General features: G+C 33.9%; 2 protein-coding genes across 4 annotated transcripts in view; one reads left to right on the top strand and one right to left on the bottom strand.

The window, feature by feature from the left end:
- Positions 1 to 27,865, bottom strand: part of LOC147831535 (uncharacterized) — a 600,059-nt gene that overhangs the window by 451,077 nt on the left and 121,117 nt on the right. The window lies entirely within an intron of this gene.
- The window catches only part of lrp1ba (low density lipoprotein receptor-related protein 1Ba), a 458,912-nt gene that overhangs the window by 316,844 nt on the left and 114,203 nt on the right, over positions 1 to 27,865 (top strand). For all 3 annotated transcript variants that reach the window (XM_087304094.1, XM_087304093.1, XM_087304095.1), the window contains 7 exons: positions 2,299 to 2,421; positions 12,326 to 12,445; positions 14,373 to 14,501; positions 15,372 to 15,494; positions 16,987 to 17,127; positions 22,662 to 22,849; positions 27,466 to 27,649. In XM_087304094.1, coding sequence (XP_087160220.1) covers positions 2,299 to 2,421; positions 12,326 to 12,445; positions 14,373 to 14,501; positions 15,372 to 15,494; positions 16,987 to 17,127; positions 22,662 to 22,849; positions 27,466 to 27,649 — 1,008 coding nt within the window. The remainder of the gene's footprint in view (positions 1 to 2,298; positions 2,422 to 12,325; positions 12,446 to 14,372; positions 14,502 to 15,371; positions 15,495 to 16,986; positions 17,128 to 22,661; positions 22,850 to 27,465; positions 27,650 to 27,865) is intronic.

Raw genomic sequence — 27,865 nt, 5'->3', positions numbered from 1 at the left:
AACGTATTTATACACACATTTCAATGTAGTTTGTAGGTGAAATTAATGCTGGTTGTATTAAAATACCAGCAACAGTTGTCCTTTTTCATACAAGTTATGAACGGAAGAGCAAATTACTGACAAATAAAAGAAATCTAGGTTTATTCTTAATATGTGAAACTGTAAAAGCACATTTCTACACACATTTCAATGCACTGTGTAGGTAAAATGAACATCAGGAGGCAGTAAAAACGAACAATGATTGATTGTTTACCATAAAATCTAATTAGATTTTTTCATAAGGTTATTGGTTCCATACTATATAAAAACCTCAAAATACCTTAACATTGATCAATATTTGTAAACAAATGCATTCTGTCAGGCACCTATCGGCAAATGAACAATTTTTCTGATGTAGTTCTGGTGTAGTTCATTCACCTGGTAGCTCACAATATGCAATATCATACATACTTTAAAAAAAAAAAAAAAGCAGTGCCCTCTTGTGGACATTTTATAAGAAAAGTGCAGCGAGACCTACCGGGAGGAACGTATTTCAGGTTATGCAATAATGTAAATACATTAATTTATCAAGAATGAGCCTGGGTTATCACAGTAAAATGTTGTCACTTTAAGAATGAAAAGTAGCATTGGGAACAAAGGGATTTTTTTATTCTTTTGCACTGGTGGTTTTTTAATGAAGCTCTGAAGCGTGGACTTTTTTTTTTAACTCAATCTCGGTGAGTCCTGCCAAATATTTGACAGTAATATGCTTCGATATTTATTATATGAGTAAAAGGCCCAGGTCCTTCTGAGAATATTTAATGACTTAAGTCCTTTTTGCTGAAACTCGGGAGGATGATGAGGATGTGGTTTTTATTTATTTATTTATTTATTTATTTATTTATTTATTTATTTATTTATTTATTTATTTATTTATTTATTTATTTATTTATTTATTTATTTATTTATTTATTTATTTATTTATTTTTTTATTTTTTTATTTTTTTAGTTTTTTCCCATTTCACTGCTGATTGTGTTATTAAAACATTCAGCTTGAATTGTGTAATTTAATATTAATAATAATAATAATAATAATAATAATAATGATAATAATAATAACAATAATAATAATAATAATAATAATAATAATAATAACAATAATAATATGTTAATAAGTAATAAAAACTAAAATATATTATGATTAATAATAATAATAGTTATAATCGTGATAAAAGTAATAATAATTACAATAATAATAATAATAATAATAATAATAGTAATAATAATAATAATGATAATAAAAATAAATATAATAATATTCATTTATTCATTCAGGGTTGTCACAGTGGAATGCATCGCCAACTTTTTTTCTATTTTTAATTACTATTTCATAAATTTAAAAAAATAAAATATTTTACAATATATGTGTATATTTTACAAAAAAATATGTATTACCCTTCAAAAAAATACTAAAATAAACCCTTTTTTGAAGCATTTGCAAAGTAATAAATATAAACCATACCCTCAGTGCTCTGTTTCTTTAGTAAATTAGCACCTTAATACGTTAAACAAAGCATGATTTAATAAAAATCAGTGCCTTGGTACAATAAAGTATATTAAAACGCTATATATGATATTCATAAGAACTTCTCTGGAAGTAAACATTACAAAACATCTACGCAAGTGTTAACTAACATAGCACTGATTCTCTGAGTGCTTTTCCCGAAAAAGTGCATCTTCCAGAAATTACCTACACTGTAAAAAAATGCTGGCTGCCTTAATTTTCTAAGCCGAGTTAAATTAATCGTATCAGTCCATTTAACTTATATTATGTTAAAGTGACTTAAAACAGCTTGTGTAACTTATACAATTAAGTTAGAACATGATAAACTTAGTTTGATAAAGTTACAATGAACTAAAAACATGCTGTCATTACTAATTGATTTTTACAGTGTCCAAACCTTCATTAAAAAAAAACTAAAACATGAAGAGGATTCAACTCCTGACCTCTACTTCGGTTACTCCAATCTTTTAATAAAATAAAATAACTCCGATATTTACTTCTCTTTTCCTTCAAGGAGCTGTTGCGAGTTCAAAATGACCTTGATGTGCTCAAGTCAGAAATCAAAGAAAAAAAATAAATCCACAGATAACAAATTGCAGTCGAGGTGGACATTCAGAGGTCACACCATTGATTTGTTTACAGTGTGTTTTCATCCTGTTTTTCAAATGCTGAAGAAACAAGCTTCACTTCAGACAGATCGTTTTTCCACAGGTCTCCTCTAAACCCTCCATTTTGTTTTTGTTTTTCTTCTCCAGCTTCTGCAGTCCATACGTGTGAAGATGGCCATTTTGCTTGTCCCAGTGGAAACTGTATCTCCAGCGTCTGGTTGTGCGATGGACAGAAAGACTGTGAGGACGGAGCTGACGAGTTTCAGTGCGGTGAGCAATGACATAATACGTGTCAAATTTTTTTGTACTATTATTTAGCACAATTTTAAAAAATGCATTCAAAACTTAAATCGTAAATCATTTTACAGCATGCATTTAATAATAATTTTCATATCTATTGTTGTTGTTTTTTTACATTTCTGTGATTTAAAGTTGAATTTTGAGCATCATTTATTTATTTTTTTTCTTGACTAAACATTTTACAAAGCAAAATCGTTACTAATAAAGCTGATGGAAAAAAAACAAACATTTACATTAAGAAAGTGTCTCAATGCAAATACACTCACTGGCCACTTTATTAGGTACACCTATCCAACTGCTCGTTAACCCAAATTTTTAATCAGCCAATCACAGGCATGTGCACACATAGAGCTCAACCTGTGCAGTGCACATGCCCTTTTTAGTCTTGGATATAAAGTGCCCTTCCAAAATGATCAAAAGTGCCCCCGCAACGCGACACACCCTCCGTCCCGCCCTTCAGTAGGCGCGCGACAACACCGCTCTTGAGTACGCGCACTCAACCCACCCCCCTATCCCCGCTTTACAGTACGCGCGAGTCAACACAGCTGATCAGAACGCGCGCAACAACACCGCTCTTCAGTACGCGCGCGACAACAACAACGCCCCCCCCCCACCCCCCCCACCCCCGCTCTTCAAAAAATGTATCCTGCACATGCCCTTTGGACGGTCTCTGCACGGGCCTGGCCAATCACATAGCAGCAACTCAATGCATTTAGGCATTTAGATATGGTCAAGACGATCTGCTCCAGTTCAAAACGAGCACCAGAATGGGGAAAGGTGATTCGCGCCATGTCATAAATCATCTCCGAATGGTTTCTTGAACATGACAATGAGTTCACTGTACTCAAATGGCCTCCACAGTCACCAGATCTCAATCCAATAGAGCACCTTTGGGATGCAATGGAACGGGAAATTCGCATCATGGATGTGCAGCCATCAAATCCGCAGCAACTGCGTGATGCTATCATGTCAATATGGACCAAAATCTCTGAGGAATATTTCCAGTACCTTGTTAAATCTATGCCACAAAGGATTAAGGCAGTACTGGAGGCAAAAGGGGGTCAAACCCTGTAAGGTGTACCTAATAAAGTGCCGTTGGATATATAACAATTTATGTATCAGTATAAAACACAATATATTCCAGTTATATTTAACATGAGAATTTTATTTCGGTATATTTTGGATGTCTCAAAAACTGCTTTGGAAATACTTTTTTGTCGAAATATGGGAAACACATTTATGTATGAAAATGGCTCAAAAGCAAATTTCAGTTTTGATACATAAAAAATCACATGAGATTTCTTTTTTACCGTTTATCAGTAAAAGACTAGTTAGATGGAAACAAAAGGCTTTTTTTTATTTTATTTTTTTTACAAATTCATGTTGTTAATATTATATAATAATACATTTTGGAAAAATTGGATGTGAACTTGGATAGGGTCACATGATCCTACAGAAATATCAGTCTAATATGATGACCTGCTGCTCAAGAAACATTTATTAAAATTATTATTAACAGTCTTGAACATTGTTGTGCTGCTTCATTTTTTTTAATGGAATACAGTACCTTTCGAAAACACCAATCAGAATACATTGATTTTTATTTATCAATGACACAGAATTAAACTGAAGAAATTTACTAAAATATAAAAAAGATTTGAATTGAAATAAATGCTGTTATTTAAAAATCTTTAAAAATTGAAATATATTACAATGTCTACAAACATACAGTATGACGCAAAAAAAAAATCATACATTTTTAAAGGATTAGTATGCTTTCTTTAATAGAAACTCTGTAAAAAATTATGGGAACTTTTCATTCAAAACATTAATTTCTTTCTTTCTATAAATATATAGTATGTACATTTTCATTTATGTTATAAAAAAGTTTATAGATTTGCTTTATAAGACTAAGATGAAAAATCCTGTAATCCTTATTTATTTATTCATTCATTTATTTATTTATTTATTTATTTATTTATTTATTTATTTATTTATTTATTTATTTATTCATTTATTTATTGAAGATAGAAATGATTCAAACAAACTAGTTCATTTATGATTAAACACCGATAATAACTAATCATAATAAAACAGCAAGTCATCATAATTTCTGAAAGATCGTGTAACCTGAAAATACAGCTTTGAATGACTGGATTAAATTACATATTAAACTAAGTTCAATAGTGTAAACATTATGCTAAATTATAATAATATTTCAAAATGTAAGCTTTTTGTTGGATTTTCTTCTTTTATCAGTGTTTTGAGGCCTCTGTGAGCAGATAAGGCTTATTTTAAATGCACACAAAAAAATCCTACTGATCACAAACGTACTGTAGTGCAGATTTATCAACTAATCATGTCTGCCGGACAGATTCTGCACTCAATATGTCATCCTAATGAATGTATTCATGTCTGAAGACTTTATTTATCTTCTAGTCACGCTCCGTCGCCTATATTAGTGTGTAAGTGCTGTTTTGCTCTATTGATCCACTTGTCACGGTTAGTATGTGGTAAGTGCTAAATGTGCGAGTTTAGCTGCCTGACATTCCTGGCCTAACAGAGTTATGGATATCAAAAAGTTAGGCCAGATTTCTTCTCAGCTGTTTACCTGTTTAAAAATCAAGACACAATCTTTTTTTTTTTTTTTTTTTTTTTATGTTTGGTAATCAGTTTTATGTGCCAGCATATTAGTCAAGCTTATCTCCAACTCAGGCTAAAATATAATATAATATAATATAATATAATATAATATAATATAATATAATATAATATAATATAATAAAATATAATATAATATAATATAATATAATATAAAATAACATAACATAACATAACATAATATAATATAATATAATATAATATAATATAATATAATATAATATAATATAATATAAAATAATATAATATAATATAATATAATATAAATCTTTTGTTGTGTTTTGCATTTTTAATTAGGACTTCATTCCTTGTAATCATGACATTATTTCTATACTTTATGTATCCCCAATTGAGATCCCTTTTTTTTCATGTAATTAGCACTTTTTATCTACAATTTTTTTAGTTTTATTTCGATATTGCTTCTATATCTCGCAATACAAATCTGTATCTCATAACATGATCTTTGTTTCTATAATTAAGACTATATTTCTAGCAGTTAGCAAATGTATGTGAATTTTTATTTCATTATCTTGACTTTTTTATATATAATTGCTGTGTTTTATCTTATTTGCACACAATTAGACAGTTTTGCTTTATATTTTGTTACATGACTTTATTTTGTCCAGAAATATGACTTGTTCTTTCAGAATACATGAATATATATCTCCCATGTTCACATAATAAGTGCATAAGTCCACTAAAAACAGACACTGGTGGTTTATTACATAATAGCTCAATTTATAATACCAGCCCAGACAATATATTACTTAAAACTATTACAGTAAAATTGTCAATAAAAGTCATTTCAGTGTTAAACATTGCTGAAGGAAAGATTAAGGTCCCACAATGCAGTTCAAAAGCATGGCAAAAACACCAATGAATCCCAAAATAAATGTAAGATTATGTTAATTTACAGATATTATTACAGTTAAAGGATTTATCAACAGTTTACAGTGTGTTAGAGGTTTTTATAAACACAACATTGAGGCAAAGAAACCATTGATTATACCACTTATTTCAGGTACAAACAAGTTAAATCCATGGCTGTGCTGTACTATGGCACTATTTTAACAAATTTTCATCAGTTATGATGTGTTTAAATCGCCCAACTGTGAACCCATCACAGACAGACAGAAAAGAAAGAGAGTGTTCGAGATATAGATTAATAGAACATGTGTGTGTGTGTTTAAATGACCCGGGCATATCTAATAGCTCATAGTAACATGCGTAAGCTACCTTTTCCGCAATTTTTTATTTACTACAGTATGTTTGAGTTGGAGATGGAGGTTGTTCTTCATTTGCTCTTTAGTGAAACACGCGTCGCTGTCCTCTAGATTACTGTCACTGTTACTATGGCTACTACTAATGATGGATGGAAGCGCAGCATTTATTTTGAACCGTGATCAAAACTGACTGGAACTAGCTCTGCATTAAACGACAGCCAATCATATATCCGCTGCGTAAAACATATGCTGGAAAAGTTGGCGGTTCATTCGGCTGTGGTGACCCCAGATTAATAAAGGGATTAAGCCGAAAAGAAAATGAATGAATATATATATATATATATATATATATATATATATATATATATATATATATATATATATATATATATATATATATATATATATATATATATATATATATATATATATATATATTGAATATATATATATATATATATATATATATATATATTCAATATATATATATATATATATATATATATATATATATATATATATATATATATATATATATATATATATATTCAATATATATATATATATATATATATATATATATATATATATATATATATATATATATATATATATATATATATTCAATATATATATATATATATATATATATATATATATATATATATATATATATATATATATATATGTGTGTGTGTGTGTGTGTGTGTGTGTCTATGCGTGCGTGTGTCTGTGTGTGCGAGCGTGCGTCTGTCAATCCATGTGTGCTAGAGTGTGTGTGTGTGTGTGTGTGCGTGCAATAATACGAATGTGTGTGCTTATGTCTGTCTGTGTGTGCGTGCATTTGTCCGTGTAAACGTGCGTTTGTTCGTGCGTGTGTCTGTGTGTGCGTGCGAATGTGCATGTGTCCGTGCGTGCATCTGTTTGTATGAACTTGCGTGTATCAGTGCATGAGTACATGCTTTGAAACGTGAGTGTGTCTGACTGTCTGTGCATGCGTGCGCGTGTCTGTGCGTGCATCTGTGTGTCCATGCATGCTGCCTTTTTTATGACATAAAATCTAACTTTCTCCAAGGTGAAAACAATAACAAATATAGTCGTACATATAGAATTCTCTCTCTCTATTCTTCCCCTTATGAGTTTCGTTCTTTTCTGCAGTGGATTTTTTGATGTTGTTGTTGTTTTTAGACTCTTCTCAAGGTAAACAATGGCAAGATCTTCTAGAATACAGTAGCTTCAGACGCTGATGTGTTATTCCCTCCACATCTTACAGTAATGCACTGCATAGTTATTAATCCTGCACACAGCGATATTTCTTCTCCATCTCTCAGATACACATCTACAGAGAGCAGACCTGTAAAGTTCTAGAAAGTTCTGCTGTCCTGCTGCGACCAAATCACATCTCTGCTTCAGGCTGGACCCCATAGCAAGAATCCTTTTGCTTTCGCTTCAAAGCATCGGGTTCTGAACAGGACCTCTGATCTGCCAAATAAACCCTCCCTGTATAGTCCGCACAGCTCTGGACTGCTGCATGCCCTCATAGTCACTGACCCAAAATCAGAAATAATACGAATTTATTTCCGTGTCTTTGATCTCGACCAGTGCATCGAAGCTATTTCACTTTTCTCTTTGCTAACTTGTTCTTTTGAAACTTTCTTTATGGCTATTTTTTTAAGAAGGACCCTAAAGTTTAGCATTTTTTCAATGATTTAAAAGAAGTTTATTCTGTTCACCAAGGATAACGAAAGGTTTAACTAAGGGTTAACATAAGGGTTAAATAATAAGGTTGCACTACAAATTCAAATAGTGAAAATCGAGTGAGAGGTACATGTGGCTTTGTTCTTTATTTTGAATCCATTATGAAAATAATGTTAAAATAATGCCATTTCAGACAGGACCACTTTTGGCAAGTTAGGATGCATTGAGTGCCAAATTTATATTTGGCTGTATAGTTTCTAATTAGAGTTCTAGCTTCATGGTTATTAGCACATACAACAGTTCTGCTTTAACCCCCAGAGCCATAAGCTAGGCAAATACAGGAGATAAGGATTAAATTGGGTTGTATTATAAAGAATTAGTGTAGATCCAGGAACGGCTTTGCTGTTGCTTGCTGTGGAAAATGTCTGTCCTTCACCAGCGAGGTCTGTATTGGCTAGAACTTGAGGGCTTGGTAATCTGAAATGAGAGGAAATGACAGCCAGAAGGTGCACAAGTATATAAAGGGAGGGTTGCGAGCAGTTTGAGTGCACTTACCTGAGCTCTATGCCATGTACTGTATATATATATATATATATATATATATATATATATATATATATAAATATATATGTGTAGATATACATAGATAGATAGATAGATAGATAGATAGATAGATAGATAGATAGATAGATAGATAGATAGATAGATAGATAGATAGATAGATAGATAGATAGATAGATAGATAGATAGATAGATAGATAGATAGATAGATATTATATATTTTATTTTATTTAGTCAATAATAATAACAACAATAATAATTATTATGTTATTTTTTAAATTTTATTTTTAAATGTTCCTCTTCTAAACATTTTTATGCCCAAAGATAAATATATGAATAAAAAGATCAACATGTCAATAAATGATAATAATAATAATAATAATAATAATAAATAATCATCACAATAATATATATATATATATATATATATATATATATATATATATATATATATATATATATATATATATATATATATATATATATATATATATATATATATATATATATATATATTTATATTTGAATGTTCCTCTTCTAAACATTTTCATGTTCAAAAATAAATAAATTGAATAAAAGGATAAACATAGTCAAATAATAATAATAATAATAATAATAATAATAATGGTGACGTGGTCGCGCTGTCGCTGGTTCGAGCCTCGGCTGGGTCTGTTGGCATTTCTGTGTGGAGTTTGTATGTTCTCCCAGTGTTTACGTGGGTTTTCTCTGGGTGCTTTGGTTACCCCCACAAGTCCAAAGACATTTATTATAGGTGAATTGGGTAAGCTAAAATTGTCCATAGTAAATGAGTGTTTATGGATGTTTCCCAGTGATGGGTTGAAGCTGGAAGGGCATCCATTGAGTAAAACAAATGCTGGATAAGTTGGCCGTTCATTCTGCTGTGGCGACGCCAGATTAATAAAGTGACTAACCCTAAAAGAAAATGAATGAATAATAATAATAACAATAATAATAATAATAATAATAATTATTATTATTATTATTATTATTATTATTATTATTATTATTATTATTATTATTATTATTATTATTATTATTATTATTATTATAATAGCTGATGTGATAAATAAAGGTAAACACAGTTAAATTATAGTTTTTAATAGCATTGTATTATTCAATAATAGGAATTAGCCTGGCAGTTTTCAGCACAGATGATAGTAAAAAATGTTTTTCAAGCAGCAGAACTGATCTAACATAATACAGACCGATAAAACTGAAAATTCAACATTAAATTCCTCAAATAAATTATGCTACATTCGATAGTAAGATAGCAATTTTAATCTACAATACTATTACACAATTTTGATTGTAGTTTTTGATCAAATAAATACAGCCTTGGTGATCACAACACAACTTTTTCCAAATCTTTCTTATCCCAAACTCTTTTTTTTTTCAACCCTTTCTCTTCCTGACCTTGCTTTCTCTATCCTGTTCAACGAAATCGATGGCGAACGCAAGCAAACAAACTTTCAGACTGCTGATAGAGGCATATTCTGTGGCCCTTTGGTGGCTGGTGTGCGTATGCAAGTGGACAATTACTTTAAAAGTGCTGGCTAGCAGGATTGCCTTCCAAAAGTTGAATCTCTAATCCCGACAAGGGCAAAAAATGGCTTTTAGAGGCCACCTTTATCACTTGCTGAACTCCATTTGCCGTTCACAAGCCAACTGGGAACTAGTGAAATGTATTCATGGAGGTTTTTCTCTTTTATTTGGCTTGTTGTTAAGGCTAAATGCTTTTCTTGTTTTCCGCCAAAATGGAAATTCTGTCATTATTTATTCACCCTTGCGTTGTTCTAAGTTTGTATGGCTTTTTTTTTTTTTTTTTTTTTGGATTACAATAAAATATTTTATGTGTTTTACATTATATTGGTACCTTTCTGTTTGGAAAAGAGCCTAATGAATATGTTTAAAATATTATATTTTGTTTTGTATGAAAGTATTGAACTCATGACAGAATAACAATTTCAATTTAATGTATGGAATGTAATGAATTATGTAAAGGTTTTAATAAATGAAAGGAATATATAATGTCTGTTAAGTTTTGTTAAATATAAATCTTTAATTATTATTTCAAACCAGCTGAACTAAAGTCAAAGTGATTTGAAACAATACAGTAAATGCATTGTATTTCTAAAAAGTTTTTTTATTTTTTATTATTTATTTTTTATTATTTATTATTTATACTTATACTCTACCTGGCAAAAGTCTTGTCATTAATTCCAGTTGTAAGAGCAACAACTAATTACTTGATTTCTAATTAATCATTTGGAAAAGTGTCAGAAGGTGGATTTTTCCGATGAATCATTTGTAGAACTGCATCCCAATCATCACAAATACGGCAGAAAGACCAACTGAAACCCACATAGACTCGAGATTCCCATAGTAATCAGTCAAGTTTGGTGAAGGAAAAATCATGGTTTGGGGTTACATTCAGTATGGGGGTGTGCGAGAGATCTGCAGAGTGGATGACAACATCAACAGCCAGAGGAATCAAGACATTTGTGCTGCCTGTTACATTACAAACCTCAAAAGAGTTTTAAAAGCAAAGGTCAAAGTGCTCTAGAATTGGCCAGCCCAGTCATCAGATATAAACATTATTGAGCATATCTGGGGTAAGATAAAAGAGGAGGCATTGAAGATGAATCCAAATTGTCTTTATGAACTCTGAAAGTCCTCCAAGAATGCTTTCTTTGCCATTTCAGATGACTTTTTTAATAAGTTATTTGAGTCATTGCAGAGATGTACAGATGCAGTCCTTCAAGCAAATGGGAGTCATACACAATATTATTTTTTTTTTCCACTGCACCGTGATTTTATATTCTATACTGTACATAATTTGTGTTAAGTGACAAGACTTTTGTCTAAGCAAAGTCAGACCTTACTTTCTTAATTAAATAATTAAAAGGCATGATCATATTTTATTTTGGTAAAATAAACAATCTAGATGCCTTTGGCTTTTATATAAACCATATGTACATATGTTATATTATACAAATCACATGAAATTTGTGTTCCAAGGAAAACATGAATGCCATACAAGTAACCATGTCAGATTATTTAATATAAAAACTTAAGGCAAAGTAGTTCAAAACCTAAATGATGACAGAATAAAATATAAAATGTTTACCATACAAATTATAATGGCTGTCCAGGCTTTTTACTGGTAGAGTTTACATATATTTTTTAAATGTTATAATCTTTTTTTTTTCCAGAAAAAAATTAAATAAAATAATAATTGAAACATAATGTCAACATATTCAATGAATACTACAACTACTTCTACTACTAATACTACTACTACTGCTACTACTACTACTACTACTACTACTACTACTACTACTACTAATAATAATAATAATAATAATAATAATAATAATAATAATAATACATGTATTTATTTATGTTTATTTATGTATACTTTTATAAATAGATAGTGAACATCATGCTACAAAATGCATGAAAATAAAATTAAATAAAATTTATTAATTTTACATTCTGGTCTAGGAGAAGACAATGAAAGCCGTACAAGTTATCATATTATATGATATAAGAACTAAAGTCAAAGTGGTTCAAGACAACACAGTAAAACAGAATCTTTTTTTTTTTTTTTTTTTTTCATACGTTACAGCTTCACTCACATGTACTGTTCCTTTAAATGTCAGTTTGCTTTCTCTTGGGTTCATTTTCAAAGTTCATCCGTTTCCCTGCAGATTCGTCGTGTCTCTGGAATCAGTTCGCCTGCTCCAAGAACAAGTGCATCTCCAAACAATGGCTGTGTGACGGTGAAGACGACTGCGGCGACGGACTGGACGAAAGCCAGGAAATCTGCGGTAAAACTTCTGCATTTGGGCCACACAATGAACGACTATCTCTGAGAGGAAGAATATAAATCAACATGAGAGAAGCGAGAGGAAAAATTGGCCTGCGGTTTCATCATAGTTGCGAATTTATGGCCATGCAGAACTCTTAACAAATGGACTCTGAAAGAAAATATTAAATAAATAAACAAAACGCTTAGGTTTCACAGAGGTCAAACACAAGCAGTTTGTTAAAATGCATTCTCAGGACAAAACTTAAGGCAAGGCACTGCAGGTGAATAGGGTAAAAAACAAAAAAAAACAAACAAAAAACACAAAATATTATAGAAAATGATATGTACATAGTGGTGTGAAAGGATTTTAACTGATTTCCCCCTTACTGATTTCTTACTTGTTGCATGTTTTTTGAACTTTACATTTCAGATCAGCAAAAACATTTAAATATTATTAAGGGAAAACAAAATCCAAAACTACATAGCTCTGTGCCTAATAACAACATAGCAACAACTGCAATTAAGTGTCTTCAATAACTTGCAATAAGTCTGTAATAGACTGAGTTAGGGTTAGTTTAAATTGTGATTCATCCACATTGGAGGGTTTTCGAGCATGAACCTTCTTTTTAAGATCATACCACAGCATCTCAATTGGATACAGGTCAGGACTCTGACTAGGCCACTCCAAAGTCTTCATTTTGTTTTTCTTCAGTCATTCAGAAGTGGACTTGCTGTTGTGCTTTGGGTCATTGTCCTGCACCATTGTTCGCTTTAGCTTGAGCTCATTAACAGATGGCTGGACATGTAACTTCAGGATATTTTGGTAAACAGCAGTATTTATGGTTCTATTTATCACAGCAAGTCTTCCAGGTCCTGAAGCAGCAAAACAACCACAGACCATCACACAACCACACAGTATTTTACTGTTTTTATAATTTTCCTTTTTTGAAACTCAAATCGTTGTTACTTTGTGTTGCCACACATAATGAGACACACATCTTCCAAAAAGTTTAAAAATCCAACATGGGGATCACCAACATATTTTCGGGCAAAACTGAGATGAGACTTTGTTCTTTTTGCTTACGAGTGGTTTTGGTCTTGTATCTTTGCCATTCTTACCATTTTTCGCCCATTTTTTTTCTTATGGAGTCATGAACACTCACCTTAACTGAGGCAAGTGAGGCCTGCAGTTCTTTGGTTGTTGTTGCGGGGTCTATTTTGACCTGTTGGATGAGTTGCCACAACTCCTGAGAAGGTTGTCCACTGTTCCATGATTTTGCTATTGGTAGATAATGGCTCTAAAGCTGGTTTGCTGCAGTCCCAAAGCTTTAGACATGTCTTTATAACCTTTTCCAGACTAGTTAATCTCAAGAATTTTCTTTCTCATTTGTTTTTGAATTACTTTTGATCCCGGCATGTCTAGCTTTTGAGGATCTTTTGGTCTACTTCACTTCTGTCAAACAGGACATATTTAAGGGATTTTATTGTGAACAGGTGTGGTAGTAATCAAACCAGGTCAGAGAAATTGAACTCTAGAGTAATTTAGAACTAAGTTATGTTTCAACATGGTCCAAACACCTTTTTTACACAGGGCTGTGTAGTTTTGAATTTTGTTTTCCTTTAATAATAAAAACCTTCATTTAAAAAAAAAAAAAAAATCATGATATGTTTACTTGTGTTATCCTGTCTAATATTTACATTTGTTTGATGATCTAAAACATTAAAGTGTGACAAGCATGCAATGAAATTAGAAATCAGTAAGGCGGCAAACATAATTCCACACCACTGTATGTGTGTGTGTGTGAAAATGTCTACTTAAAGTTAAACATTTCTAATCATTTAATAATCGTCATGCTGTCCATTTCTCATTTATTTTGAGAACTTGTTTAGTGACCTACAGAACATTTTCAAACACATGAGACTGAGATTTGTCTTGATCTTTCCAGGTTCTGCATCATGTTCTCCAGGATTGTTCAGTTGTCCGGGATCGTACGCATGTGTGTCAAGGAACTGGTTGTGTGACGGAGAGAGAGACTGTCCTGACGGCAGTGATGAACTGGCACTCGCTGGATGTGGTACGTTAAACCACTTTGGATAAAAGCGTCTGCTAAATGACTAAATGTAAAATGTAAATGTAAACCATCATGGTTCTTGTCACAAAACCAGCTACTTCCTTTTATGGCTGGTTTCAGATGTAGAAATCAATGTTTTTATTTACATTATGTTGTTGTTTTAATTTAATTTTATTTTATTTAATTTTATTTTATTTAATTTTATTTTATTTTATTTTATTTTATTTTATTTTATTTTATTTTATTTTATTTTATTTTATTTTATTTTATTTTATTACTGATTGACTGAATCTCAATCCCAGTTTTAAGAGCAACAAATAATAACTTGGCTTCTAGTTGATCATTTGGAAAGTGGCAGAAGGTTGATTTTTCCTATGAATCATCTGTTGAACTGCATCCCAATCATCACAAATACTGCAGAAGAACCCGCATGGACCCAAAATTCTTAGAAAAATCAGTCAAGTTTGGTGAAGGAGAAATCATGATTTGGGGTTACATTTAGTATGGGGGTGTGCGAGAGATCTGCAGAGTGGATAGAAACATCAACAGCCTGAGTTATGAAGACATTTGGCATTGAAGATGAACCCAAAGAATCTTGGTGAACTCTTGGAGTCCTGCGAGAACACTTTCTTTGGCTGATTTATTCCATCACTTTACAGAATATCTTCCTCTGTGCTTAAAATAAGTAAAAGGACAATTTTTTTGGGTGAACTATTGCTATAAGGTGCCAAATTTACCCAAAGTCTCTTTGTTTCATCTGCTATCAGACCCACAACCAAAATACTTTGATATAGGTCTCTATTATATGCTACTATTGTAATCCTGACACACATAACTAACTATGTGCTTCTTCCTTTTCCTGTCTTTAATAAGCTCCCAACAACACGTGTACCGACAGCACGTTTCAGTGCCGAAACCAGAACTGCATCCCTCGCCGGTTCGTCTGCGATCATGATGACGACTGTGGAGACGCTTCAGACGAGTCGCTGGAATGCGGTCAGTGCTCATTAGTTTCTCTGCAAAATGACCAGCCCCTTCGCATTCCACATTAATGGCTAGTAATTATGTTGGCACAGCTTTTATTGGACGTTTCATTGGTTGGAGAGCGTCCACAAATCTAAGAATAAACATGCAAGCTCATACTAGCTGCAATCAGCTTTTAGATTATTACTCTCTGTGAGAAGGGCCAGACAGAGGCCCAATCCCAATTCTACCCCTTAGTCCTTCCCCTTACCCCTACCCCTCGTTTTACTTGTTCATTCCTAGGGATTTTTTTTCTAAAGGAGGTGGGGGGGGCAATTTGTTTGTGAATGAATCCCGGTCATGAACGACTTGTTCACTTTGCCAACAATAATCCAAGTTTCTGTCACCGCAACATCTTGTTGTCATATTTTATTTACATTGTTTGCTGATTTTATTCAACCAAAATAGCACAAGCCTAATATTTAATGTGAGTTGGTGCCACCTTGCCTATGGTCAGGGCAGTAAGAGACTCTATTATCATCAATAACACTTTTAGCACAAAAGTTCGTAACATACAAAAACATAAAAAATGAAATCTTACCTATGAAATGTTCTGCCTTTATGCTTTGTTTTCTTTGTTTGCTTGCTACTATATCTGTACACTGCAAAAAATGCTTTTCTTGCTTAGATTTTTTGTCTTGTTTCTAGTCCAAATATCTAAAATTTCTTATATCAAGAAGCATTTTCTAGACAAGCAAAACATATTGTCTTGTTTTGAGAAATAATATGCCAATATTAAGTGAGTTTTTCCTTAAAACAAGCAAAATAATCTGCCAATGGGGTGAGCAAATTAATCTTGTTTTTTTTCTTTTGACGTAAGATTATTTTGCTTACCCCATTGGCAGATTATTTTGCTTGTTTTAAGGAATAACTCACTTAATATTAGCATATTATATCTTAAAACATGACAATATGTTTTGCTTGTCTAGACAATTCCTCTTGATTTAGGAAGATTTAGATTTTTGGACTAGAAACAAGACAAAACATCTAAAAAGAAAAGCATTTTTTGCAGTGTAAATAGCACTGAAGTCCAACATCTTCAGATTGGGTTTAGTCTTGACTAGTGAGGCTGAATGACATTTGTCCTGGGATTGACACATACTCAGGGTCTGTATGCAATATCTAGTACATATATCTTTGGGCGGGAGAGGGTTTGAAATATGGGAGACTCCTGGGAAAAATGGGAGTGTTGGCAGGTGTGTATTGAGTGCAAATTTTATATTTCAAAATTGTGACTTTGCATATGTCTTTTGTGACTTTGTCACTCTTCACCACAGTTTTAAACTGTACAATTTTGACTTTACACTGCAAAATGTCACTATTTTGTTTCTCAAAATGACTTACTTTTCATGCAATTTTGGTATATCTCGCGATGGGGCTATTGACTGATATAGCATCAGCATTGCCTCATTCGTTTACTCTCTAATTCTGTTTTGACCTCTTTCATCCTCTCTTCTCTCTCCAGAGTACCGTTTATGCAAAGAGGAGGAGTTTCGCTGCGCAGATGGGCGGTGTTTGCTGAGAGCCCAATGGGAATGTGATGGTTTCCCTGACTGTCAGGACCAATCAGACGAGCTGCCACTCAACCCAAAGTGCTCCGCTGCAGGCGAGTCCCTCTCACGTGTCTCCGCCCCTGTTTGACTGACAGGTCCCAGGGCTTTGTCCCATATGGGATTTGTCAGAACACCTGGTCCTCCCCGTCTGCATCTTGTACCCCTGCCAGTAGCTCCTGAAGTGGGCAGAGATGGGCTGATGAGTCCGCTGCATCTCCCTTCTTCAGTTTTTGGCTTCAGGGGCAAGCATATGCCAATAATGTTAACAGATGCCTTTACTGTTCCCAGCCAAGCTCGTTGAGAAACAGTTTTATGGTTATATTTCTATGGGGAAATTAAAGTCAGATGTTTACAGCATGTTTACAGTGTTACTTTACAACACTAATAAGGCTAGACTTTGGGAGGCAACCATCTAGCAAACAAGCAGAACACCCTAGAATATCGATAGCAATATGATTTAGAAACAGCATAACAATCTACCACTCATAAATAATAGCCACACTACCTTAGGAACTGCATAGCATCATGTACCTCCCCAAACATGCCAAAAAGAAATTCTCAGAACACCCTAGCAACCTTACAACATTATGTTAATCATTGCCCCAAATCAAATATACCAAAAAAAAAAAAAAAAAACACACTCAGAACACCATAGCAACAATGTGGCAAAATGTCAAAGCACCCTAATAACTGCACAAACTTTTGAACCACCAGCCGAAAAACAAAGATTCAAAACACATAGCAGCATGCCAAAAACACTTAAACCACCCTAGCAACTGTACAACAACTGTCACGGTCGGGTGAGAGGAAAAGGAGCGAGGACTCAAGTGCAGCAATAATGGGTTTTTATTAATAATAAAATAAAAACAAAAAGACGAAACAAACAACCCCGAGGGGGAAAAATCTAATAAAACAAATAAACGAACAAACAAACTTGACTGGACTGGCAGGACAAGGCAGGGCTAGACACAACAGGAAAGGGAACTATCGATGACGAACTGGCAAAGGACTGAAAACATGAGGGGGATTATAAAGCAAAAAGTAAATTGACACACAGGTGAACATGACAAACTAATAATGAGTTCACAAGGAGGGTGGGACTAGACAATAGACGGGAGAGCGCATGACACAGAGAGACAACACAAGCCATGCGCTCACATTAAACAGGACAAGAACATGCAGCCAATGAGAGAACTCATTAACCGCATGTTCATGACAAGCACAACGCTGAAGCACACGACAAAAGCACGTGACCACAATGTAAACACCGAGCCACGTGCTTTGACAAAAGGCGCAAGACACAAGCGCACGATAGATAAACACCTTACCGTGCGCTCACACATAAGCAACTCGCATGCTTCATCCCAGCGCCAACCAAAACTGAAACCAACTAGACGGAGGCGCCGAGAATAAAGCAGCGCGATGCTGACAGAACAAACACAAACACTAGTACAAGAGCGCGCGCGTCTGAGGGACACAGAGCGCGCGCGGCCACATAAAGCAGCAGCACGCACACTCTGCGTACACCCACGACGGCGGGCGCGCACAGAGACAGAAACAGAACCAGACATGGGTAGTGTCAGAGCTCTGCCACCACCAAAACAAGAATTTACAAGACCAGAGTGGCAGAACCCTGACAACAACGTGTTTAACCCCAGCCCCAAAACCAAATAAAACAAAACACCCAGAAAACTCTAGCAACTACATAGCAACATGACAAAAACACACAAGACAGCCTAGCAACCACACAGCAATATGGCAAAGATATATTGTAAACAGTCAGAACACCATAGCAACTGCATAGCAACATCTCAAAAACAAGAACACCCTAGAAACCATACCACATGTTAAACCCCTCTCCCAAATTCAAATTAAGTGTGGCAAAATACCATAGAAACTGCAGAACAATGTGTTAAATCACAAACCCAAATGGAATGGACAAAACATGCCAAAAACACCCAGGACACCCTAGCAACCACACAACAAATAAGATGTGGCAAAGTGAAAACACTCAGAGCACCATAACAACTACATTGCAACATGACAATACACTCATAGCACCAAAGCAACTGCATTACAACTCAGGACACCCTAACAACCACACAGCAAATGAGAAGTGGCAAAGACAAAACATCCATAGCATCAGAGCAACTGCATAGCAACATGCCAAAGACACTCAGGACACCCTAGCAACCACACAACAGCTGAGATGTGGCAAAAAGAAAACATTCATAGCACCATAGCAACTACATAGCAACATGCCAAAGACACTCAGGACACCTTAGCAACTACACAACAGCTGAGATGTGGCAAAGAGAAAACATCCATAGCACCATAGCAACATAGCAAAGTGCCAAAAACACACAGGACACGCTAGCAACCACACAACAATTGAGATGTGTCAAAGACAAAACATGCATAGCTCCATAGCAACAAACACTCGGGACACCCTAGCAACCACACAACAGATGAGATGTGGCAAAGGCAAAACACTCATAGCTCCATAGCAACAAACACTCAGAACACCCTAGCAACCACACAACAAATGAGATGTGGCAAAGACAAAACACTCATTACTTTATAGCAACAAACACTCAGCACACCCTAGCAACCACACAAGAAATGAGATGTGGCAAAGACAAAACCACTCATAGCTCCATAGCAATAAACACTCAGGACACCCTAGCAACCACACAACAAATGAGATGTGGCAAAGACAAAACACTCATAGCTCCATAGCAACAAACACTCAGGACACCCTAGCAACGACAGAACAAATGAGATGTGGCAAAGACAAAACACTCATTACTTTATAGCAACAAACACTCAGGACACCCTAGCAACCACACAAGAAATGAGATGTGGCAAAGACAAAACCACTCATAGCTCCATAGCAATAAACACTCAGGACACACTAGCAACCACACAACCAATGAGATGTGGCAAAGCCAAAACACTCATAGTTCCATAGCAATAAACACTCAGGACACCCTAGCAACCACAGAACAAATGAGATGTGGCAAAGACAAAACACTCATAGCTCCATAGCAACAAACACTCAGGACACACCAGCAACAACAGAACAAATGAGATGTGGCAAAGACAAAACACTCATAGCTCCATAGCAACAAACACTCAGGACAACCTAGCAACCACACAACAAATGAGATGTGCCAAAGACAAAACCACTCATAGCTCCATAGCAATAAACACTCAGGACACCCTAGCAACCACACAAATGAGAAGTGGCAAAGACAAAACACTCATAGCTCCATAGCAACAAACACTCAGAACACCCTAGCAACCACACAACAAATGAGATGTGGCAAAGACAAAATCACTCATAGCTCCATAGCAATAAACACTCAGGACACCCTAGCAACCACACAACAAATGAGATGTGGCAAAGACAAAACCACTCATAGCTCCATAGCAACAAACACTCAGGACACCCTAGCAACCACACAATAAACGAGATGTGGCAAAGACAAAACACTCATAGCTCAATAGCAACAAACAATCAGGACACCCTAGCAACCATATAACAAATTACATGTGGCAAAGGCAAAACACTCATAGCTCCATAGCAACAAACACTCAGGACACACCAGCAACAACAGAACAAATGAGATGTGGCAAAGACAAAACACTCATAGCTCCATAGCAACAAACACTCAGGACAACCTAGCAACCACACAACAAATGAGATGTGCCAAAGACAAAACCACTCATAGCTCCATAGCAATAAACACTCAGGACACCCTAGCAACCACACAAATGAGAAGTGGCAAAGACAAAACACTCATAGCTCCATAGCAACAAACACTCAGAACACCCTAGCAACCATACAACAAATGAGATGTGGCAAAGACAAAACACTCATTGCTCCATAGCAACAAACACTCAGGACACCCTAGCAACGACAGAACAAATGAGATGTGGCAAAGACAAAACACTCATAACTTTATAGCAACAAACACTCAGGACACCCTAGCAACCACACAAGAAATGAGATGTGGCAAAGACAAAACCACTCATAGCTCCATAGCAATAAACACTCAGGACACCCTAGCAACCACACAACAAATGAGATGTGGCAAAGCCAAAACACTTATAGTTCCATAGCAATAAACACTCAGGACACCCTAGCAACCACACAACAAATGAGATGTGGCAAAGACAAAACACTCATAGCTCCATTGCAACAAACACTCAGGACAAGCTAGCAACCAAACAACAAATGAGATGTGGCAAAGACAAAACCACTCATAGCTCCATAGCAATAAACACTCAGGACACCCTAGCAACCACACAACAAATGAGATGTGGCAAAGACAAAACACTCATAGCTCCATAGCAACAAACACTCAGAACACCCTAGCAACCACACAACAAATGAGATGTGGCAAAGACAAACTACTCATAGCTCCATAGCAATAAACAGTCAGGACACCCTAGCAACCACACAACAAATGAGATGTGGCAAAGACAAAACCACTCATAGCTCCATAGCAACAAACACTCAGGACACCCTAGCAACCACATAACAAATGACATGTGGCAAAGGCAAAACACTCATAGCTCCATAGCAACAAACACTCAGGACACCCTAGCAACCACACAACAAATGACATGTGGCAAAGACAAAACACTCATAGCTCCATAGCAACAAACACTCAGGACACCCTAGCAGCCACACAACAAATGACATGTGGCAAAGAAAAAACACTCATAGCTCCATAGCAACAAACACTCAGGACACCCTAGTAACCACACAACAAATGAGGTGTGGCAAAGACAAAACACTCATAGCTCCATAGCAACAAACACTCAGGACACCCTAGCAACCATACAACAAATGAGATGTGGCAAAGACAAAACACTCATAGCTCCATAGCAACAAACACTCAAGACACCCTAGCAACAACACAACAAATAAGTTGTGGCAAAGACAACACTTATGGCACCAACAACTACACTACAACATGACAAAACGTTTGTAGCATCATAACAATTACATGGCAACATGCCAAAAACACTCAGGACACCCTAGCAACCACACAACAAATGAGATGTGGCAAAGACAAAACACTCATAGCTCCATAGCAACAAACATTCAGGACACCCTAGCAACCACACAACAAATGAGATGTGGCAAAGACAAAACACTCATAGCTCCATAGAAACAAACATTCCGGACACCCTAGTAACCACACAACAAATAAGTTGTGGCAAAGACAACACTTATGGCACCAACAACTACACTACAACATGACAAAACATTTGTAGCATCATAGCAATTACAATGCCAAAAACACTCAGAACACCCTAGCAGCTACACAACATGCCCAAACATAAATGAAATGCAACCGCACAAAAATCTTATATCCTCTTAAACTCAAATTAAATTTGACAAACAACAATTAGAACACCCTAGCTACTATATAGAAACCCCCCAATCCAGTGAAGCATGCCTTTTTCTTGGGAAGAATTATAAACACTGTATAACATCCGAGCCACCACTAAGCCATCTAATGGTTGTGTCCATCTGTGTCTCCTGTTTTCTTCTCGCTGCTCCATGTTTTAGAAAGTTTGTGCAACGGTACGGTATTCATGTGTGCAAACGGCCGCTGCGTTCCACTGGGGAGCGTGTGTAACCAGCACGACGACTGCGGGGACCGGTCTGATGAGAGGAACTGCCATGTTAATGAGTGTTTAAACCGGAAAGTCAGCGGCTGCACCCAGGACTGTCAAGACCTACCCGTGGGATACAAGGTGTGTGCGTGTGTGCGTGTGTGTGTGTGTGTGTGTGTGTGTGTGTGTGTGTGTGTGTGTGTGTGTTTGAGAGCACATTTGTCATGCTCTGCAAGGTTTTTCTTTGCTTAAATTAAGTGTCTGGTTCAACTTGAGTTCCATCCATGGCTGAAGAGTTCCATGTATGGAGGGAAGATATGAAACTCTGACTCGTGGATGTGAAGAAATGTTTTTGTTTTTCCAACAAATCTTTATGCTAACCTCATTAGCAGGCTTTAGCGGCTACGACAACATTGGAAAAGTCTGTGCAAACAAATTCGACGTAATAAAGTGCATTTTACATTCCACAGAGGTTTACAGTTTTAGCCTTAGATCTGTGGGAAATGTCATGATTACATTCCCTGTTATTTTAAAAACTTGAACCATTGAATTTATAAACAACATGCTAAAAACATCAGAAAAATGCTAATAAGTCAGTTGTGAGAATTCATTTCAGGGGGAATGCGACAGTATATACCAATCATTGCTAGACCTCATTAGCATGTGAGTCTATTGGAAAAGTCTGTGCTAACATCTTGTTTAATGTCATAAAATCGTTGTTTTGTTTGTGTTTTTTTTTTTTACATTCCACACAGGTATATAGTACTTAAAAAAAGAAATCTGCCGAACATGTTATGATAACTTAAAAGTGATCTTTAAACGATCATTTTGTTTGTCAAAATTCTTTGTATTTAGTTTTAGCTACAAATCTGTGGAAAATGTTATAATCGCGTTTACATTTTTTGTTTGTTTGTTTTAACATTGATAACATTTAACAATGTAAATGTTTGATGTCGTAGCATAAATATTTATAATAATTGGTAAAAAAAAAATTGGTTAAAAGTGTTATGATAACTGAAAACATAACTTGAATTTAAAACTGAATTTACGTTTTTGGTTGTTTGTTTGTATAAGTAAATGTAAATAACATTGTTTTTTAAGTTCTACAGAGGTATATATAATATTTGGGGGAAAAAATCGGAAATGTTATAAAAAAGGAAAATGTCATTTATTTATTATTTTTTATTTTACTACACGAAAATTTGGTGAATCCCCACTTTTCAGTTTTATCACCAAATCGATGGAAATTGTTATGATCAAATTTACGTTTTTATTTGTTTGTTTGCTTTAAAAAATAAACAAATGTAAATGTGATCTTGTTTGATATCTTAATATTCATTTTTACATTCCACAGAGGTATATAATACATGGTGAAAACTGAAAAAGCAGAAAACTGGAAATGTAATTTATACAATAATTCTTGTTTGTGAAAAATTCAGTCAATCCCTACCTTTTAGTTTTAGCAACAAATCTGGGGAAAATGTTGTGATCGAATTAAAATTTTAGTTAGTTTTTTTTTGCCTTTTTTAACCTTTTTTATCCTTGACTATATAAACAGCTGTAAATACGATCTTATTTGATCATGCATTTTTTAATACCACAAAAGTATATACTGTAGTATCTGGCAAAACAATCTATCAAAAATGTTATTATAATTGAAAACAGAAAATTACTTTAACTTAGAAATTTTCATCGGCCAAAAATTCAGTCCATCTCTACTTTTTGGTTTTAGCAACAAATCTAAGGAAAATGTTATGATCACATTTATGTTTTTTTTTTACTCTATAAGTAACTGTAAATGCAACATAGTTTGATAGCATAAAATGTATTTTTACATTCCATAGAGAAATACAATACTGGATACATCTGAAAATGTCATTTATACGATAATTTTTATTAGCAGAAAAATTCGATTCATTTTTGTTTTATCGCCAAATCTGTGATAGTTGTTATGAACAAATTTACATTTTTGCTTGTTTGCTTGATCTTTGACTGTTTAAATGGCTGTAAATACAACCTTGTTTGATGTCATAACATGCATTTTTACATTTTTACAGAGGTATATAGTACTTGGCTAAAAATGTTACGATAACAGAAAACTGAAAATGTTAGTTATGCGATAATTTTCATTGTTTGACAAATTCTGTTAATCCCTACATTTAGTTTTTATCACCAAATCTGTGGAAAATGTTATGATCAATTTTTGGTTTGTTTGCTTTCTTTTTATCATTCTTTTTCTTTTTATCTTCGAAAATGTTATGGTTACCAAAAATTCCATTTATACTATAATGTTAAATAATTTTTATCAGCTAAAACATTTACGGCATCCCTACTCTTTAGTCAAAGCAACAAATCTAAAATGTTAAGATCACTTTATTTATTTATTTATTTATTTATTTAGTTTTGATTGTTTGTTTATTTTAATAACAATTAAAATCTTTGATTGTATAAGCTAACATTTAGAATTTTTTGCATTTTAAAAAGCCATTTGAGGTAGTGAACGACGATTAAATTTAATTTAATAACAAGCCATTTTACATTTTGCATTTTTAGACCCTAAAACTTGTTATTTTAAATTAAGACATGCAACAAACATTTGAGATAAACTGGCCATCCTTACCTGTTGTTTTGCTATCAATCTGCGCTAAAGCTCTCAAGTCTGCAGAACATGTCATGTATGAAACACACTTGTTCTAAAATGCATATGCTAGCTATTTATCATTTAAGAAAATTTGTTGAGTTGGTACGAAGAAAAAGGAATGCGACAGTACAAATAAATATATATAATAAAGGTTTTGCTTTTCCAACAAATTTTTGCTAAACATCATTAGCATGCTTTAGTGGCTTAGAAAATAGTGGAAAATTCTGCACAAACAAAGCGTTTGATGTAATATTATGTTGTTTCACATTCCGCAGAGGTTTGTTTTCTCAGCGATAAGTGTGTGGGAAATGTTATGATAACGTTTTCATTTGTTTTACAACTTTCGACTGTTGAATGTGTGGTATTAACAAATATGCTAGCCTTTTAGCGCTTCAGAAGTCAGCCGAGGTAGGGAACAGCAGGAGAATGACATTTAAGGCAGAAACACTGACAGAGAGTGTGTTTTTCTTGGAAGAATGACACACACGCGCACACACACACACACACACACACACACACACACACACACACACACACACACACACACACACACACACACACATACACACACACATACAGAGTGAGTGGCAGATCGAACAGCGTTGTTTGGCAGACGGCTCTGAAAACCGGCCCGGTCCTTTGACAGCCACACTGACTTTAAAAAGAGGCAGTCAAGGACACAGTGGCTCCAAACTCACCAGAACTTTGTTTTTCTTGACTGTTTTAGCGTTCGTTCCCGTACTATTTTTGTGTAAACATAGTATTTGAGAGGAGGGACTAATGACTGAACTAATGATCTCGAAAGTTGGTGAACATTGTATTTGTTTCAGTGCTCACTTCTGTCTATTAGTCTCTTGTTAGTGGTGTAGTAAATTTGACACGGTTATATTTCATTCAAATGCCAGACAGGAAATGTTTTAATTTTTTTTAAGAAATTATTTTAAATGTTCTAAATACAGTTTCAAACATGTTTATATATGATTTTTATGACAAAATGTATTTACAAAAATGTATTTTTGTAATTTATTATAATTATTTGTTATTATTATTATTATTATTATTATTATTATTAGTAGTACTAGTAGTAGTAGTAGTAGTGGTGTTGATGTTGATAATAATAATAATAATAATAATAATACCACTACTACTACTACTACTACTGCTAATAATAATAATAACAATACTACTACTACTACTACTAATAATAATAATAGCAATACTACTACTACTACTACTACTACTACTAATAATAATAATAATAAAAATAATATTAATATTAATAATTAGCTGTATTTAAATTTGTTTTGTTAGTATAAAAAATCACCATTAATTGCATGCAAAATTAAGGATTATATTTGCATACTGTATGTACTGTAAATATACAAATTAATGCATATATTTTTGAAAATGTATGTTTATAATAAAATTTTCAATTATATATTATATTTACATTTAAAATTTCTCAGTTTTTGTATCATTTTATTTTTATGTTATATATTATAAAATATTTAATACATTATAAATTATGTAACATGTAATATTAAAAATATAATAATAATAATAGTCACAAGTTGGTAATAAAGTCATTATATAAAAATATATATATATATATATATATATATATATATTTTTTTTACGTTCCTGTAAAATGGTTTCATGCATGTATCTCATGGTTCCTGTTTATTTATTTATTTAATTATTTATTTAATTATTTTTTTTATTTAATTCCAGCTCAAGGACATTTCCTGACCGTAACACCCTGTCTTTCTCCCACTTTGCTTCCTGTCTGATTATTGTCCTATCTAATAAAACCAAAAAGGCCAAAAATAAATCTAGAACATTTTTTAAAATAAATTTGATATTATTTGATTTGTTTAAATAAATACAATATGATTGGTAATAAAGCTTAAAATATTTTTTTTCAAATACTGAAATAGGAATGTTATATTATGTAATGTAACTTAAACAAGTAATATTTTGCCAAAATTTCCAAACAAATATTGCTTTACCTATTATTATTATTATTATTATTATTATTATTATTATTATTATTATTATTATTATTATTGATGCATACATTCCTAATAAAGCCTCCCCTCTGTCGTCTGTCTTCCAGTGTTCCTGCTGGCCAGGCTTCCGTCTGAAACATGACGGCAGGACGTGCATCGACGTGGACGAGTGTTCCGAGCAGTTTCCCTGCAGTCAGCAGTGCGTCAACACATACGGCTCCTTCCACTGTCTGTGTGCCGACGGATACCAGCGGCCCGCCAGCAACACCCACAGCTGCAGGTCTCTCTCAGGTACTCTTCTAGTCAACATACACACTGGTGTGAACATACTGCGGTTTATATTCAGACAAAAACTGCAGGAGCTCAAAGACTATTAATTCATCAGCTGGAGATGAGCTCTTATTGGCTGAGAGTGGATCCAAGTGTGACATATGGCAGTTGTCTGTGGTTATTTACTGTATGAAAAACACACACAGGTTCATAGTCATTTAGTGCCTGTTCACTAAT

Source organism: Danio rerio, chromosome 22 (assembly GCF_052040795.2).
Source record: "Danio rerio strain M-AB ecotype USA chromosome 22, GRCz13ab, whole genome shotgun sequence".
NCBI classification, from domain to species: domain Eukaryota; kingdom Metazoa; phylum Chordata; class Actinopteri; order Cypriniformes; family Danionidae; genus Danio; species Danio rerio.
This window is presented reverse-complemented; position numbering and strand designations above follow the sequence as displayed.